Source organism: Galendromus occidentalis, unplaced genomic scaffold (assembly GCF_000255335.2).
Source record: "Galendromus occidentalis unplaced genomic scaffold, Mocc_1.1 scf7180000077446, whole genome shotgun sequence".
Taxonomy (NCBI): Eukaryota; Metazoa; Arthropoda; class Arachnida; order Mesostigmata; family Phytoseiidae; genus Galendromus; species Galendromus occidentalis.
In genome coordinates, this window is record NW_003805434.1 from 1,126,734 (window position 1) to 1,144,742 (window position 18,009).

Sequence of the window (18,009 nt, forward strand, 5' to 3'; positions counted from 1 at the left end):
CCAATTTTTTCACGGTGGGAAATGATTTATTCACGAGATCCACGGTATTTATCGGTTGGCCATCACTCGAGCGAGACGCGAGCAACGAGTTTCTGAATTTTTCTTCTCTTTTACTGAGCGAGGAGACGGAGTCCTTGAAATACATGATGGGATTTCAACCCATCCCGATAGCGCAGCGTAGTCCGGGAAACCCGAAGCCTGACTCCGACGGTAGAAGATCGAAACTTTGATTCCGTCGACCTCCCGACCTCCGTCTATTGGAAGCGTCGACGGCGGAGGGCTTGCAAAAAGTTCCCGATGCCACGATACGACCAGGCCCTCTCTAGAATAGCGGCGACCGATCGAGTTGAAGTCATGCCAGCCGAGCTCGCTCAATCAAAGAACTCGATAATTTCGTCGATCCAGGTACGCATCGGCCCAGTATTCTTTCGTTCTCGGTCCCGCGAGGATCCCGCCGCCATACGAGTCCATGCCGACTTCCCTTCGGCCCCGTTTGACGGAGCTTGCTGCCTCGAGCGGGACTTTGATATGTCCTCCACTGCGTCGGGTCGGATTGAAGAAACCCCCAACCTCGGCCGAGAGCTCTCTCAACGAAAGGACATTGTTTGGACGCTCCTCCGAGATTGGTTCCTCTGGTTATCGCTTCATGAGAACAACGTACTCCAATTTCTGTCGGGAATATAAAGATGCATTGAAAATCGTCAAAATCTCCTCGGCGATGGGGAAGGAAAGTACCGTGAGCCTCCGAAGTCGTTAAAACAGTGTCCTTGGTCGGAATTTTCCGGCAGAAAGATCCCAGACGGCAACCTCGCCCGATGAAGCCTAGACATTCCATGGAGTTTTTCAATAGCCTATTACTTCGAATTACGCGTAAACATAGTATTCGCTAAGGATCGCGGCCAGCTTCGCGCATCCCCGAGAGGATCACTCCCGAGTTTTCGCATTTCAGAGCCGCCCGACAACGTCTGAGAGCGGACCAGACAGACACATGCAGGCATGCCATGAAGAGGACGAGGAGGCGGCGGCGGCTTTGCCGCTTTATCCGCGATAGGGCCAGCGGGAGTTCTGGTCGGCCGCTCAGCCGAGGGTCTCAAGTTTTGCGATGGTTCCGATCAATATCCGTTCCTCGTTAACCCTTCCCGGGGCGCAGGACGAAGTATTGCGTATCTATCATCGATCTCAGTCTTCCAAGAGGGAACTTTCTGGCATTATAATTTGCAAATTGATTTTTCTCGCGCATTCCTCCTTTTTTCCCTTTCAATCATTTTCTCGCCAGTCTGCTCCCTCCTCTGGAACCGCTCCATCCTGTCGAGGTGGCCGGCGTTCGGGATGGATCCGGATACGGCAGATGACGGTTCGCGAATGGCGGGAAGAGCGAATGCTTCCAACGTCAGCCAAGCTCAGGGTCAATGAGACCTGGAGGACCGTTCGAACAGATCTCGAAGCGGCTTAAACTGCTCGAAGGTTCTTTTTAATACGTCATTGGAGTCTTCCTCTGCTGAATCGTTTTTTGGGAGGATCGAAGGGTTTTCTTCCGCTCTCTTTTTCGGTCATCTATCTGATTTAATTCCCGCTTCTTGCGATCGATCTCGTGAATTATTAAGTTTCACCCACTCTGATATTGGAAACGTGTAGCCGGATCTGATCTTCGGAGATACCGGTGAATACCTGGTACTGCCAGAGATGAGAAATAACTCAAAGACGGATACTCCATCGCCACATAATATCGGTCGCCTGCTCCCACGCGATATTTCTACGCTGCCTCTCACAGTTTCGATACTAGATATAGGGAAGCTGAGGTTTTCGTCTGCCGACTTGCCAGCTTCGATTACGAGCTACGCGTTATCTGGATTGTATCAGAACGTCCTCAATGCGGACATACATCGCGACTCCCTTTCGGCGCCTTCCCTACAGTTCCGTTATTGCGAAGATTTTATAAGAGGAACTCAGCTTGGTCTTGAGTCTCGAGCTCGCGGGGAAAGAATTAATAAAGGAGAAGCATCTCATTGCGGGGCGGGATGGACATGGTTTAATTATGCACCGAGGGAGAGCATCGCAATCATCTTGCCGAGAGCACGGACATATCTCCGACTTCATATCAAATCTGAAACTGGAAGTCGGTAATTTTCGCTGAGAGTTCTCGATTAATCGGCTTATGATGTTGATTTTTTGCCGACTGGGATCCTCTTAGACCGAGCGGTGGGGGGGGGGGCTTAATACTCCCGACTGAATGTTTGGGAGGACACCCTTCCTGTTCGATGTCATGACGCGGATGGGAACATATCTCGAAGCGCTTGCCGTGAGGGGATCAACCGACTTGCAAGAGAGTGAAGTTCACGCTGCGTCGCTTCTGACAGGGTATGCGAGGATCGGGGAATCGGAGAAATTGAATAGCAGAACGGAGGCGACTTACTTCCCGCATGTTCCTTAACTCTGCCCGGTAACGCGGCGGGGAGAGTGCGTTTGATCTCACAAGGATGATGTTCTTAGATGTACGCTGGTGCGGGACAATTACTCGCGAGCTGAGCAGAAATCCGAGCTCATGTCAGTCCGAGCAGCGCTGTGGATCTTCGGAGCGAGGGATGAAGGCGTATTCCTGGCCGATATTCTTTCGGCTCTGTGCGATACCAGGAGTGACAACACCGGACATACGTGTTCAGCTCCGCCACGAGTTCTCGGCGAAAACTTGTTGCGACCTTCGACCATCCTCCCGCGATTAGCGTCATTTCACGGAACAAATTTTGCTATCTGGTAGCGATTTCCTGATGCATCCCAATGCAAAAGCCTCGGAAAAAGCATTTGATTCTCGCTGTTTTTCCGCGCAATTATCGGATACGCTGTCATTTCGGTGGACTCGTGCCAGAATTTGTTGATCCCAGTCGATTTGATCTTCCATCGTACCTACAAAGAGCCCCAGGGGCGAACTTTGATTACATCGGCATTGTGTCGGCAGAGAGTGCTCTCGCTCTGTCACCGCATTCAGAATAAGATTTTTTTTCTCCTTTTAACAATGCTCTCGACCCGACAACAAACTTCATTCATTCCCGTATAAGGCCCAAGTCAGCCCACTCTACTCCAAACGATGCTCGCTTCCATCAGACGGGGGCATATCGCTCGCGAAGAACCATCCAGTCACCTGAGGCCTCGCGCCCCCGGGTTCTGAACCTCGTGATGCGACGCAGTCACGCTCGATTGCCACTCATTGGTGATTGGGGCCGCTTGGAAGTCTCCGAATATGATATTCAAAGCATCGAAATGAGCTCTCGTCTCCTCTGGGAGGGGATCATTCGGTTTCCCTCATCTTGACTCTCAGAGATTATTTTCCTCCACCCGATGGAGCACTGTCAGGCATCCTGAATAATTCGTCGAATCAATAGGACGCTCCGCATTCTTCATTTCCAGAATAGAGATGGGAGCTAATCTCACCCACCGAACCCCCATATGTTTAGGAAGCAGAAAAAGACGGTTCGGCGTATTCCGCCGACAACGTACCGCCACCATCATCATCAGCGCCACCACCCCACCACCGCTCTCTCGTTTCCGGAGGTCTGCCGTCGAAGGACTCCCTTACCCGTCTCCGGAACTAGCTGCAGTGAGCCCTTCCTCCTGCTTGCACCCCACCCCGGCGGGAATGGTTTTCCTTTCTCGCGTACAGGGAAACCCAGGAAAACGACTCAGGTTTCCCATGACAGTCCGCAGTGCAGTCGTATGCGCGAGAGGCGACCAGAATGCACGCGTGGAGCGTACACGCAATCGTAAAGCGTCGAGCATACGCACAATTGTTCCTCTCTGCAGTATGCGCTCCATATGATATAGAGCTCCAGGAACGGAGGCCAGGTTACCCTCCTCCGTTCTGACAACGAATTGTTGTAATTTCTATCTGACGGCGACAGAGCAGTAAGGCAAGCGGTTGCCGATGTTAGTGATGGCGATGGCGGCGGCAGCGGCGCCGGCGGTGGCTAGCTGAAGGGTCTATCCGCGCGGAGAGGGCAACCATTCCTCGACTTTGGTAGCAGCAGCAGCCGCACGTGAGTCCCTTCCCCGATCGACGTCACAGCTTTCTGGTCCAATCCGGCCTGAGCTGAGGGCTTCTAGCCAATGGGCGGTTCGCTTCTCTCACCGATGTTACTAGTTAGCGAGGGTTTCGCGGCCTGCCGGCAATTTCGCAGTTCCCGCCGCAGCGGTGGTACCGTTGCCCATTCTGTGTTGAGACATCGTCAGGCTAGGAGGTAGTGCGTGCACCAACATCGACAACAACATCAACAACGACGACAACAACAACAACAACCGCAATCGCATCGACATCAACAACAAACGTGTTGACGTTAGTCCAACAACGTCGACATCGTTTCCAGCTTCAGCTTTTAGAGACCCACCAACAACGACAACAACAACAGAGGACCATCGGTACTTCGATAACAAGTTCTAGCGGTAGCCATCCGAACGAGCGAATATCAGAGAGACTGTGTGTGGATACCGAGTCAACCATCACCGTTTCTCGACACAGAGTCTTCCGGCTACCATCTCCGGAGGACTCCTGTTGGAAACCGCCAGCATCAAGCCATCGAACTCCATCGCCTAGAAACATCGATCAACAGGTCGATCCATCGATCAAGCAATCAATCACTCTGCCCAGCGCATCCGACAACATCTGACGACAGTTACATCAGCGGCCGGTGGCTTTTAGTGTTTCGACCCCGGCGGAGAGAACACTGTGCTGTGCGTTAGCCAGTGAACTGTGCACGGTGCAATGGGATTAACCTTCGAAAAGTTCCATCTATTTCACTGTTAGTTCTGTTTGTGAGTGGCAACTTGTCGGGAGGACTGCAACGATTGACGTCTGTTATCTCATAGGGGCATAGAGTAGCTTGTCATCATCGGAGTCGACAACTCGCTCGCACGCCCGCTCGTTCGCTTGCTTGAAGTTCATCGACAGCGCCGGGAGAGCGATATTTACCACCGCAAACCGGTAGCAAGCCATCGAACGATCTCGTGATCAGTCGGTCGGCCAGTCAATCAATCAGTGAATCGATCGCTCCCGGACCGATCCATCTCTCAGTCTCACGCGTTATCAGCATCACCGACGACAACAACAACAACGACAGCAGCAACGGCGGCGGTGGCAGTATCTCAAGAATTACCGCCGGCCCGAGACGACATCTGTACAGAACGACTCAACCCTCCTCCGTCAACGACGGGTAAGCAAGCCTTGTGTTCCTCCTGAACGAAAAACTTCTATCCCGCGCTTCTGCAAAGCTCGCGGCTGCGTGTTTGGGGCCATATCGAGAGCCATAGGCTGGACGACGACATCTAGAAGATTCGTCGCTCCTTATCGTGGCTCAGCTCTCAGTCAGCCAATCAGTGATTCGATTAGAACTCCGAGTTGCTCCTTCTTCGATCCATCTGCCAGCCTCGGCACCAGCAGCAGCGGCGGCGGCAGCAGTAGTTGGCAGTGCCGATTTCCCCGTAGAGCGACCCTGTGAACCGCCAAAATAAGTCCCACGGATAGAGAGCGCTGCTCCGCAACATGCTCCGATATGGACTCGCCAGACAGACAAATATATGAAGGCGTGAACGGTGGAGGCGGCGGTGAAGACCCTAAGCAACGACAACAAGTGCAACAGCAGCAGCAACACCAGCAGCAGCAGCAACAACAACAACAGCAGCAGCAGCAGGCTGCCGCAGGTGGCGCAAACAATTCACTGTTTGCCGGTGGCCAACGCTGTTCCAGTTCATCCCCTACTTCGGCTAACAGTAGCCCCACAACAGCCAGGGTGCCGAGCTCAGGCAGTCTGAACCACTTCGACTTCGGGGACGGCTGCGTCGTTCCGGACCTGTCAGACCTAGGCAGCTTTGATCTAGGCAACTTCATAGCTGCCCAGAATAACGGTTTGTCAGGAGCGTCACTCGCATCGTCTCTCGGAAGCTCGCAATCATCGGAAAGTTCACAGGGATCGAATTTAGGAGAATCGGACATTCTATTCACTGATTTGCTCACTGAACAGCAACAGCGGAACGGTCGCATCAATTTGGTTAATCTCCAGTATACCGAACGGCTTAGTGGGTCTCCGGACCGATTCGATAGCCCTTCTCCAGCCGTACCGATCAAACGGGAACCACTGGATCAGAACGACTATAACAGGGAGGCCGCCTATGGGCGAAATCTGCTCGCGGCGGCCTTCCCCGCATTATCTGGAACTTCGGCGGGCCAGATGGGGCTGCCTGGAAACGTTGCCGGAAACAACCAAATGCACTCGCACACCGTACACCAGGCTCAGGTACCACGGCCGTCGCCTACTGTTCCTGTGAATATCTTTTCACACGATCTGAACCAGCCGCATCGGGGGCTCCAGAACGGTCATCTCGGAGCCATCGCAGGCCACAACGGCCTCCCCGGGCAAGTGCTCGCGCATAAGGCGCATATCAAGCAGCCGAACCTAATGCAGAAGACTGGAAAGAAGTTCGTTGACAAGACTTCGGAGGAATATCGAAGGCGGAGGGAACGTAACAATATAGCAGTGCGGAAAAGCAGAGAAAAAGCAAAGCAGAGGACAAGAGACACCGAACGAAAAGTGACAGAGTTGAACCGCGAGAACGAAGGCCTCAGAAAGAAGGTCGAGATGCTCACCAAGGTAAGAATACCTCCTCGAACGCTCACCGCTCACGAGACTACTCGGAAAGCGTCATCGCTCCTTTATCCCTTGCACTGGATTAAGAATTCCTCCTGTCCCTCTCTTTTCTCCTCGTGTCCGACGCACGATTCGCTTAAGTGTGCTCCTAGCTTTCTCCGCGATAGATAGATTTATTCCTTTACTTTCTGTCGAGTCTGATCTCCTTATCAATAGTAGAAACCAGTCTTAGTCCGTCGAGCGTTGCTCCATCATCATGTACCGAGGTACGGTGGAACAGCTTCCGGAGGGTGGCATGCGGTGGTCTTCATCGTTTCGAGAACGAGTTGCTCTATTAACATTAGGAAGGCTCGCTTGTGATTCGGCTTCTCGTTGCCCAATCTCGGTCTTCTGATCGGCGTCTGAATGCATGTCTGGATCAGAAGGGATACCCCCGACAATCCTTCGGCTAACCCGTATTCAGACAACGATCGTCAGCTCACGGCGACACTGATTGTAGGAGGGCAAAGTTTTCTCTCCTTCTAACGCACCGAAAACTGGGACGGTTTCGATCTGTGTCTCTCACGAATTACCGAGTGTAGTCACCTCTCATAAGATCTGCGTGAACCCGGCATCGGGAGCAGTGTAGAGGGATCCTATCCTCGTCACTGCGACAGCTAACCCATGCACGAACATAATCGGACGGAAGTCCCGCTCTCCGTAGCCTCCTACAGTAACAGCATGCGAAAGTTTATTGGATCCGGCGTGTACAAGATTCTAACTGAGTTCCCCTTGGTGGCTTCTCTCTGTGTCGTTTCAGGAACTGACTGTGCTCAAATCGTTGCTAACAAATGTCGGAGTCCCCCCCGAGAACGTGGATTCGGAACTCGCCCGTTCGCTCCACATGGGCCCACCTGATCATTACTGACCGCAAGGAACCCCCCCGAGGTTCTTGGGCTTTCCCTCGACAGTTTCCCCGTTTCCGCTTACAGTTGCAACACCTTCCCAAAATTCACGCCACGCGACGTCGACGACGGCGGCGGCGGCTTCCACAGCCGCAGTGAGAATGAATTCCGCAAACCTATCGGCGCCGTCGATGACTTCATCGTCGTCGATAGCGGCAACGACTGGTTCTCTGAACGGTTTGGGAAGTCTCGATCTCAGCAACCGGAATACGCTCCAGTCCACACAGGGCATTGTGGCGTCAACGGGGAACGTCGTTGGAGTCTATGGGCCGCCAGGGGGACCTGCAGCTAGCGGGGTGCAGCTTCAACAACAACAACAACAACAGCAGCATTCGATCCATCAACAGCAGCAACTGTTCTCCCCACCCAGGTGGTGTCTTCCCAACGCGTAGATCGGCGGGCGAACGGTGGTCGAACGCGTCGTAGTAAGGGACTTCGTCGGACTTCAGTACGACGGTCCATCGGCCTCAACTACATCGGCCCCGATAAACGACGGAGGAGTTCCCGGCGGAGGTTACCGACATCATCAGTCGCAACAACAAGAGCAACATTGAATCGAACAGCAACAATAACAATGACAACAGCAGCAGTGGCAGCAACAACAACAACAACAAAAAAACAAAAACAACATCAGTGAGTTTCCTGAAAGACTGCGTCAAGCTTGACTTCCATCATTCATCGATCCATCGATCCCGACAACGAGTTCTACTGGAATCCGACGATCTTCAGAGCGAGAAACTATCGAAGAGTCGATCGTCGCCAGCAGCATATCAACAAGAGATAAGAACATTTTTGATTTTGATTCACCCACGTAGAATCACGTAGACATGGTTTCCCTATCCCGACACGTTGGAGCTGCGTGAAAACGCTTGCTCTGCGCACGTTACCCGAATCCTGGAAATTCGATCGGATGACCGGTCCTTTCGCACTCAAGACGTTTCCTGAAATGTCCCAAGTATCCGGAAGCGGCCGCGATCACCTGTTCCGTTAAAAGCGTGGAAAGACCACAGTCTTATCTCTTGTTTGAAGTCGAAGCGATTTCTGGAAAACTCGAGCAAACAAAAGCATTCTCGGAAGATTTAAGCGTGCAATCGTTCATCGGTTCCCGCGAAGACGAGGCTGAGATTTCGAGCAGATCTGCCTAATCTAGTCACAATAACAGCAGTAACGAATATTCAACCGACGAAAACGACCGTGACGTCTATCACGACGACGACGTCATTGACGACGATACATGAAGATCAACTTCATTGATGGGTGATTTACTGACCAAAAAGCCATTTCATATCTTTGGTTTCTCGTGAGTTTCTTCGAACAAGGAACAACGACAACGCGTTTTTTCTCGAAAATGGATTCTGGTATGTTTGTTTGCTACTCGGTAGCCAGACACGTTGAGTTCCCCTTCCGCAGAGAGAACTCGTTTCCCGGGAGTCTGAGGAGAAACGAACCAGGGTTTCTGTTGGTTCGGAACACAATCCCGAAATCATCAGGAGCTCGCGAATAGGCATACTCTCGGAGCTCGAACGAAAAGATAGCACAGCATTCCAGCTGGGGCTGAACCAGAGTTCGCTTTTCTGAAATTATCGCGATCCTCGAAACAATTTACCACAGTCGAGCAGGGGAAGGGGGAGAGAAAAATTTAGATCCAGAGATGTGATAGCGAAACCCTTTATAACTCGGCCATCCGATGGACGCTTGATAATGCTGGAATTTGCTTGACTTTTTTGATTCGATCCAACATCGGTAGAGATAGTAATTACTGGAAAGACGGCCACTTGACATCATCGACATCAATAGCGCGTGAACACCATCCACGGCCATATTCGTACCGTCAGCTGAACAAGCGTTGACTTCACCAACTAGTTGAATGATTCACAGTTACAAAGACGAAACGAGAAGAAGTTTTTGAAGAGCAACAAGGTAACAACAACAACTCTCGGTCGATTTCGAAAATGTTGCACACATAGAGATCGACCCGACCACTTTGACTTCGATTCGACTCCTGTCCTTATGATATTGCTGGAATAGCGAATCTTTTCCTCACTTGTATTTTTTTGAGTGCGGTGATTATGATTTTACGGTTTGGTTCTATCGAACCTTACCACCAGTGTCGTTAGTTTTTCTATCGTTTCCATATACGATCCACAATAATCCACTGCCTTACGCAGCCAGTTGATGAGAACCTATGTATGAAAGAGAGAGAAAGGCGAACAATTGATAGAGATGAAAACGATGATTTATAATTTTCGATGAGTCCCTTGGTTTTTCGAACGAACTCGGATGAAACGCTTGGTTCGATTCAATTCCTCCTGAATTTCCCCGTCAAGAACTATTCGCATACCACCACGACATGTTCTTCATGCTGTACGACATGCGCTGAGCATCAGAAACAACAACGGAACAACAGAGAACCACATCGATTAAACCATCAACAAAAACAACAACAACAACCATTTCTTGAACCCACATTGTGACACAGGATGAAGGCCTGTTGCGATGAAATTTCGACGCCCAACGTCCACGATTCGTTCGTTTGTTAATGAGGGTGGAGGCTCGTTGGATGGCTTGAGCGGTGCTCGATCCCACAATTGTTGACTACTGAGGATATACGCTCCGAGAAGTACACTGCGCAGAAAGAAGTATCTGCGAGTAGTATCTAGCAGAACGTGCTCCCTTCGGACTGGAGCACTCGGTCGGTCCGGTGCCACGGTCGGAGACCACTGAATTCGTATTTTCCATTTGAGAATTCGAATCATCGGAGCGTTGCTTCGCGATACGCTCCGCGTTTTGCCGATATCCATTCATCACGAAAATTACCTCCGAGACCGAACTCACCATTCGAGCCTCCTTTTCCCGACGAACCGATATGGTGTTGAGGTGCACGCTTCTGCTTGCATCGTCAGAATATCGATCCACAGTCTCCCTTTACTGTTATATTTCTCCATGTCTTCTGTACAAAGCAAAATGCCGACCCGGCACCTTCACCCCCTGTACAAATCGAGACGGGCACCCGTCCGTGGAAAAAGCACCCGACATCAACCACACGATCCCACTACCACCACACATCCCACGATCCAAAGAGAGCATACTATACCCTTTTTATTTCCCATCTTGTCGAATTAAATAAATACGATATCTTCACGTACGAAACTCCTGATCGAAATGAGAGGAATCTCAGTCACGAGCAGTAGATCCATCGATTGAACTGACCATGATTTTGCATTCGAACGAGGCCCCCTCTCCGGATAAATTTGAAGCCGTGACTCGTCAAGGACTCAGAAGGATTTTTTCGGTTCCGGAGCTCAAGCAGGCGTGAAGCTCGAATCTTTGAAGTTCCGAAACTCCGAGTTCGTCCTCTATGTACCGGAGACTTTAAGATGTCCCGAGGCTACCAGACGTTACTCTGAGCGGATGAAATTCATTGCTTGGTTTTCAAATTTTTACCTCTGATCCGGACGACAGCTAGAAATAAAATCGATTATTTTCGACAAATCCGACATGAACCAAAACCGACAGTGGCAGAAATATCGTACTCACAAACGAAACAGTTCAAGATGAGATCCGAACAGACCTCTCTTTCAAATGAATGACTACTTCGGAACCGCTCAAATAACACGCAAACACGAGGACTTATACTCGTATTGGGCTCGATTGACCCGCCCGGTATCGCGAATGACGGGTTCTGCGAGATTGAGGCGAATGATTCGACTACATTTCTTTGTACACTAGTGGAACCTGCCCGATCCGAGCTCGCGTGAGATCACGCCTGGGCTCGGGTCGGAGATGATCAGCGAGAATTTGTTACGAAGAAGAAAAATATTATTTTTCTAAGACACACTTTTAGGTAGTAACATGTCACGGAAGACCGATGATCAGATCACAATGAAGTGAGAAGTATGATCTGGATGAAAACGCCGATGATTACGGCCGCGAAGTTTCCGTCCTGGTGATGCTCATAGAAGACGGCTTAAAACTCCGGGCGTATATTATATAAATATATATATATTATATGAGAATTTATAATTAATAAGTATATTTTGTTATGAAGTTGAGAGCAAACTTACGGAATATTATTGAGGAAAACATACAGAAATTCAATACTTCACATCAAGTGACTCGCAGACAAAACTTGAGAATGATTTCTGTCACGGTGGATGTCACTGATGACTCGCAACTTATGAGAGATTGGACGTTTCAATAAATGTTACTTCAGTTGAATTTTGAGTTTATAAGTTTTGTTTGGTTTTTCTTCGTTAGAGATTTTCTTGTTTCAGTCGTGCTTTCCATCGTTGAGTTCTCTCGTTGAAGAGGTCCGCAATGAATCATACGGGTAGCGAACGGCATCCTTGAAATCATAGAGATATCTTCCTTGAGCATCCGAGAGATGATACACAATAATTACGCTACAGGACTTTTTATACAGATCGAGCTCTTGTTATGAAGGATACAGTGGGTGAAGACGTTACAAAGCCATTTACCTGCCTCTATTGAAAGAGTGAAAGCCTATTTACCGAGACTAGCCTCTCCGTCACTCAGCCTTCTGAGTTCACCATCATCGTGAAGTAGGTCGCAGAAAGTGGACAGTACTTCATTTGTCCTCGCTGAAAGCTCACACCATTTATCGGAGTTCTTCGTTCACTCACGTTCTCTTCATATGTATTTCATTTCAACGGACTACTCTTACGTACAATATGTGTCCAAGGGTATATCAGGCAGCAACTATTATACATTCCTCCAATTATCATAGCGGCCTGTCCGCGTTGTGTCGGCAGTATATACGAAACAGGAGACGACGACGAACTCCGAGCGGAAATCTGAACTGAGAACACTAACCGTTACATATTCCTCCCGGAATTCCCGAACTCCCTAGTTTCTTATGCAGCTCACTGGAGCAATGCCTCTCGGACGCTCTGACAATAGGCTCCCGCACAAATCATCCCTTTAATTATCCCTGTTTCGGATTAGATCGCCGCAGAGCCGGCTCATCTTCGACGATACGGTGTGCCGGACACTTACCGTGTGCATCACAATTCAGCGGCGATTTGACTCCGTTTCGAGTCGAGCCCGTCCCTTCTGAAAGTTACGATCAATTCTTCCCTCAACTGCTCTCCAGGGATGGATGAACCGGTGGTTGGAAGCCGAAATACTCGGGTGCTCATACCCGGAGCTCATCACGTAGGGTGCGATGTACATAGCCAGAAAGGGGGAGTTTCATGCGCTCCAATTTTTCCGGAAAACCGGCGTTTCCATGAGGCGTGTTTCTTTCACGGAACACTGCCGAAGGGACGTCGACACGCAGCGTCGGTGTCCGATTCGCGGAAAGCAAGCCACTACCTATTTCGTACAGCAACAGAATCTTATCCTCGTCGCACAGTGGGCGCCCAAGTAGCAGAGTTCCTCCTGGACCTCCCCGGATCAGCAGCGCTCAAGCTTGGAAATGGCGCGTACAGACTCCCCTGCGGAAATTCTCCAGCGGAGTCTCTCGATGGGAATGAGGGAGCCGCGCGCTCGAGCCATTCCCGATTGATGAATCCTGGGATGAGTTCTCCTCAAAACGCAGACGCATCCGTTCGGATCGAGATGCTGTTGGTGGCAGCGGGGGTACGAAGTACCAGAATCACTATAAGTCCTGACACGGTCTAGAATGCACCAGAAACTCACTTTTCTACACAAAGAACCGGATATTTACGCGGAATCTATGGATACGTCCAAGACTCATACTGCAAGGTCCGGAACACGTGACACGTGAGCAAGGGGCTGCGCTAGGAAAAAAGCCGATTAGCGTCCGAACTCACCGTCGAGCTCACGCTTCGATCCTGGTGGAAAAATTCCCAGGCAGGCCACGGCAGCTGGGATTGCCCGGTTTTTTTACTGATATTCGCATCCACCTCGGAAGGATCGCTTCCGACAAGATTTTTCTCCGGCACGCGGCCGTCTCACTGAGGAGAGCCCGCGGGAACGGAGGCACCGGAAAAGTCCGACTCCGGAGGGCCGCATGAAGCCGCGGAGCCAATGTACTCCTTGAGCTTGACGGAGACGGATGATGAGGACGATCGCAGACGAACTGCCGTTCCTCTTCTCCTAAGGCTGAAGCGAAGAGAATCATTGTCGTCTCTCTTCTCGCTCCGTCAAGCGCGAACATCGATCTGAATCTTGTTGAGCCTGAAGACAGCCGATGGAATTCAGAGCTTGGCGTGATCAGCGAAGATTCAATACACAACACCGAATGCAGAGTCCTCATGGAATCGGGGACAGATTGCTGTTCTATCGATAGAGTCGAAAAAATGCGAAGATTCAATGGGATGCACGATCCCGAAGTCTGATGCGATGCGGTTCCCAGAGACGGGACGTCGATTCGTTGGGACTCTCACCGAGCCGTTTTCTCGGGACGAAGGAGATCAATGTATTTCGGCGGGGCGCGCTCGTTGATTTCCATCATACTTGAGCCTGACGACTCAGAGCAAAAAAAGAATCAGTCGCACGCTGATTCACAGACCGGAGTGGAGAATGGGAGAATAAAGTCTCTCCAAAGTCTCATCGATCTGAGGAACGACTGCGAGAGAAAGAGAGCGAGCGTCTCTGTTGAGAATGTTTTGCTAAACCCCGCCGATCTTTCATTCATGAGCGTGGAGGAATCGGTATCACCGCTCCTGAACTTAAGAGCCTCCTCCACAGTGTCGAGTGCGAGATCATCACAGCGAATAATTTGCGAAACACCTTTACAAGTAATCTACGCGCTCCTTCCACAAGCGCTCTTGTGACTTGAATCAATTTGAGAATCGAGACTAAGGGTAACCGTGAACCAATCAATGAATCAATCATGAATATTTGTCTTCTTGTCTGTAAAGAGAGACTTCACAACTTACGGTGAGCGGGTCATGATATAGACTGATAGGATCGATAGCCCCCTCTCCTCTAACGCTCCAGACCTCCCCAGATATCGAAGAGCATGAAAACTAGGATATCGAGTGAATCAATTCGTGAAGGCCTCGATCTAGCCTCGGCGTCAAATTTTTCTCAAGAACTCAGGAGTGAATTCTCAGACTGGATTCTTGTCTACGTCGCTCACATTAGTGATCCCGAGGTCTGGTCGGAGTTTTCACCCGTATCAGAGCGACGAATACAAATGAGAAAGAATACCGAATATTCTAATGATGATCGAAACGATCAGTGTTGCTTACGGTGATTGAAACACTTCAGATGAGAATTTAAACGGTTCACCACGAGACACCTACAATGAGTAATATTGCGGAACCGAGACAACAGTAGCTTAACAACAACAACAACTTTTAACTCGAATTTTGATTATTCTATATCAGTATTATATCCGATATTCTCATTATTATTATACGAACTTGAACATACTCCATACAGCATGATTTCCAAGGAATGAAAATCCTGACAGTATACACGTCGGGTGGCTTCACAGCGAAGAAGGAGCGACAACATGGAAGATCGGTGTTGATGTTTTTCCGATGGTGGAGATAACTAGCAGAGGAACGATATGACTTTACACGAAGCAACCGAAAGTGATCTAAAGGGAGATGATGAAACAGACTTTTTAATTCAGCAGATATTCGTGCTACATGACTATGACAAATATACATTGTGGTTTGTTTAAATGCTTAGCTATTCGTCGGAACTATCTTCGTATCGTTCTCCTGATGTTGTCTTCCGGGAGCGAGGAATTCTCAGTGTTCAACAGCGCATACAATTGAAGGAGCAGGAGTCTTTCGAGACGGACTCGAGGACGACATCGGGGGAACCGGTATCCGATCGTCTTTTACGGCGTTTAAGCCTGTGCCTGTGATAAGCGAGGGAGACGAACAAGGAGAAGTAGAAAACGGATCGAAGAGCCCGCAAGGACGGTGCTTGTCCCTGCGACGACTCGGTCAAACGATGCCGAAAGCGTGCCACACGTAGACTAAGAGACAAGAATTGTTCACAAGGACTGTTGACAGGAAGATTTGATTGAAGGTACAAGACAGACACGACAATTTCGAGATGGGCTCGAGCCTTGCTCTCGAAAAAGAGTCAAGGCTCTCGGACAGAACTGTGATAATAATGGGACCTGGAAAGATGTTGGACTTGCAGTATTGACACCGTAGCGTTGTTGCAAAAGTTGTTTATGAAGCGGCTAAGAATGCAGTATGCAGATCGGATGCAGGGGAAAAGCGAAAGCAGATGTATAATGCGCGTACGTAAAGAAGAAAAAACATTTGACCAACCGACGAAAGACTTGGACTCGGGGTTCAGCTGTTGATTCCGAGAAATGTTCAAACAGGAAAGGATTTCATTCGTTTCGGATTCACTCGAGATTGCTGTGAAGCAGCAGAAGGCGGGAACGACGGCAAGCGGTTGTCTCGGACGAACGACTTCAATGCCGTCGTCGTCGCCGCCACTGCTGCTGCTACCGCGTCCGTGACAATGAGTGCCGAAACGGCACTGAGAGAAACGACTTCGGTTCGGACTCGAGACAGAACAAGAATAGAGGCAAGGACTCTCAAAAGCGAAGGAAGACAAGGGAAGACGCAGTGAGAGCGGACAGACAGAGAGGTATCACTACCAACAACAACATGTGCTCTAAGGCCGAGGATACGCATCAGTTTAAACAAGCTCACCCGACTGACTTAAGTTCGTAGCAGTGATTAGTCGAGGTGCTTTGCGGAGAACTAACTTGATTCGGATTGAAGCCACAAAATAGCTTAGACGCAACTGATCCTCACACACACACAATTACAGACTAACAAATACGAGCGCCCCTCCTGCGACAAACGATCACAAGACACAAAACAGAAACACAGAGAAAAACTAGAAAAACAACTAGACTAACTCCGAAGCAAGGCAACTCCTCGCGCAAGCGACATCAAAGCAAATGATGACTCAGGATTCTCCGAAGTTACACATCACTCCGACCATCTTACATCACCTGACGTCCCTCTAAGAAAAGTTTTCGGATTCTGGATCCCGTTTTAGTTAATGATCCGTAAATTCTCCCCGGCAGATGAGTTGTACAATCCACGTCGGAGGATCCTCTGCTGGTTCGTACGGCTCGACACAGGATCGGGAACGATATTTTGTTTTCCATCATGCTGGGAGAAGTGAGCCCCTCATGGGAGACATGGGGAGCAGACTCTCGATTTCGAATCCGGGATGATCTCAAGGTTTCCGCCTTGGCGGGAACCTTGCTCCCCCAGAACCAAAAGAGCCCCAACGACAGAACTACAATACAAAACAATTATCGCCACAGGATTTTCAACCACAGCAACAAACTAGCAACAAAACTAATCCTACTATCGGTAATACGAATACGAAGAACTAGCTCTACCATTTACAATAATGACGATGATAATAATGGCAATGCCGATAATAAATAGTGGGAAATAATGACCTACGACTCGGAGTTGAGGGAAGTGAAAATATAGAATTTATTTTTCCGTTTTGTACATACCATAGAGTCATGAAAAAATGCAAGACACTGCTGTCGTGAGAAAACAAAATGTTTACTTCGGAGAAAGAATATAATTCGATACAAAACATGACCGATACAAACCATTGGCCGAATATAATGGAGAAGTTACGATCACAATTGCAATTGATACTCTTAGAAACCGAATCAAATTAATAAAGCTCTTAAATCCTCACGAAACGTCATTTTCAATATCTCTAGTCGGAATTTCGGTCGAGGAGTTCGTATGCATCGGGGTCTCATATTTCAGAGAATATTGCGGAGCGAAGGCAAGGAGGTCGACTCCGGACGGCATTATTTGCAGCTTCCCTCTTCCTGATGAGCAGTCTCCACTGTCACGATTGCGAAAATAATCATCAGAACTACCCTAATCACATGCAGAGTCGATATGTCAAGGTAATTGTACGGTGACACCCCCCCCTTGCTCACCATAGAACAAGGAGCGATCTGAAGAAACTTCCCGACTCTGTTCGGAGGCGGACAACGCAGGAACCAGGCTCGGAAACACCAGGTGAGTCGAGGAGGCTAACAATAATGTCCGGACCCGCATTCATTCCATAGCTGCCTGATGTTATTGTGGATGCAATTCCGAGGTGTTGTCATTGATTCGACCCTCCGCTTTAATTACTCGAGGAGCCGATGTGGTCTAGGGGTCGAGGATCCGAAGCCTCCGGAGTCGAAAATTGCCGCACTTTGGGAACGAATATGTAGAAGGAGAAAGCGATGAGAGCAGGCGTTGTCAATGTGGATTATCCCACCCCACAGACGAGCTCTGGGTCCTCAAACGAGGATTTTCAAGCTTCCAGCCTTCGATTCGGGTCTCCGGAGGAATTTCGAACGGATGGCGATCAATGGAGCCGCTGTCTCGTCGTTCCCCAGATGAGCTCGCAAGAAGAGCCCTCTGACATCTGATCGACGCAAGGACCCTCCAGGTGATTCCTGGTAGCAGTTATATTAGCTAAGCACT

General features: G+C 49.6%; 1 protein-coding gene across 1 annotated transcript; it reads left to right on the forward strand.

Moving 5' to 3' along the window:
* The first annotated feature begins 5,537 nt into the window (after window positions 1–5,537).
* Window positions 5,538–7,536, forward strand: LOC100899469 (CCAAT/enhancer-binding protein delta-like). The gene is made up of 3 exons (XM_029111528.1): window positions 5,538–5,615; window positions 5,670–6,632; window positions 7,429–7,536. Exons 1-3 carry the CDS (start codon window positions 5,538–5,540, stop codon window positions 7,534–7,536), a joined length of 1,149 nt encoding a protein of 382 aa, XP_028967361.1.
* The last annotated feature ends 10,473 nt before the right edge of the window (window positions 7,537–18,009 follow it).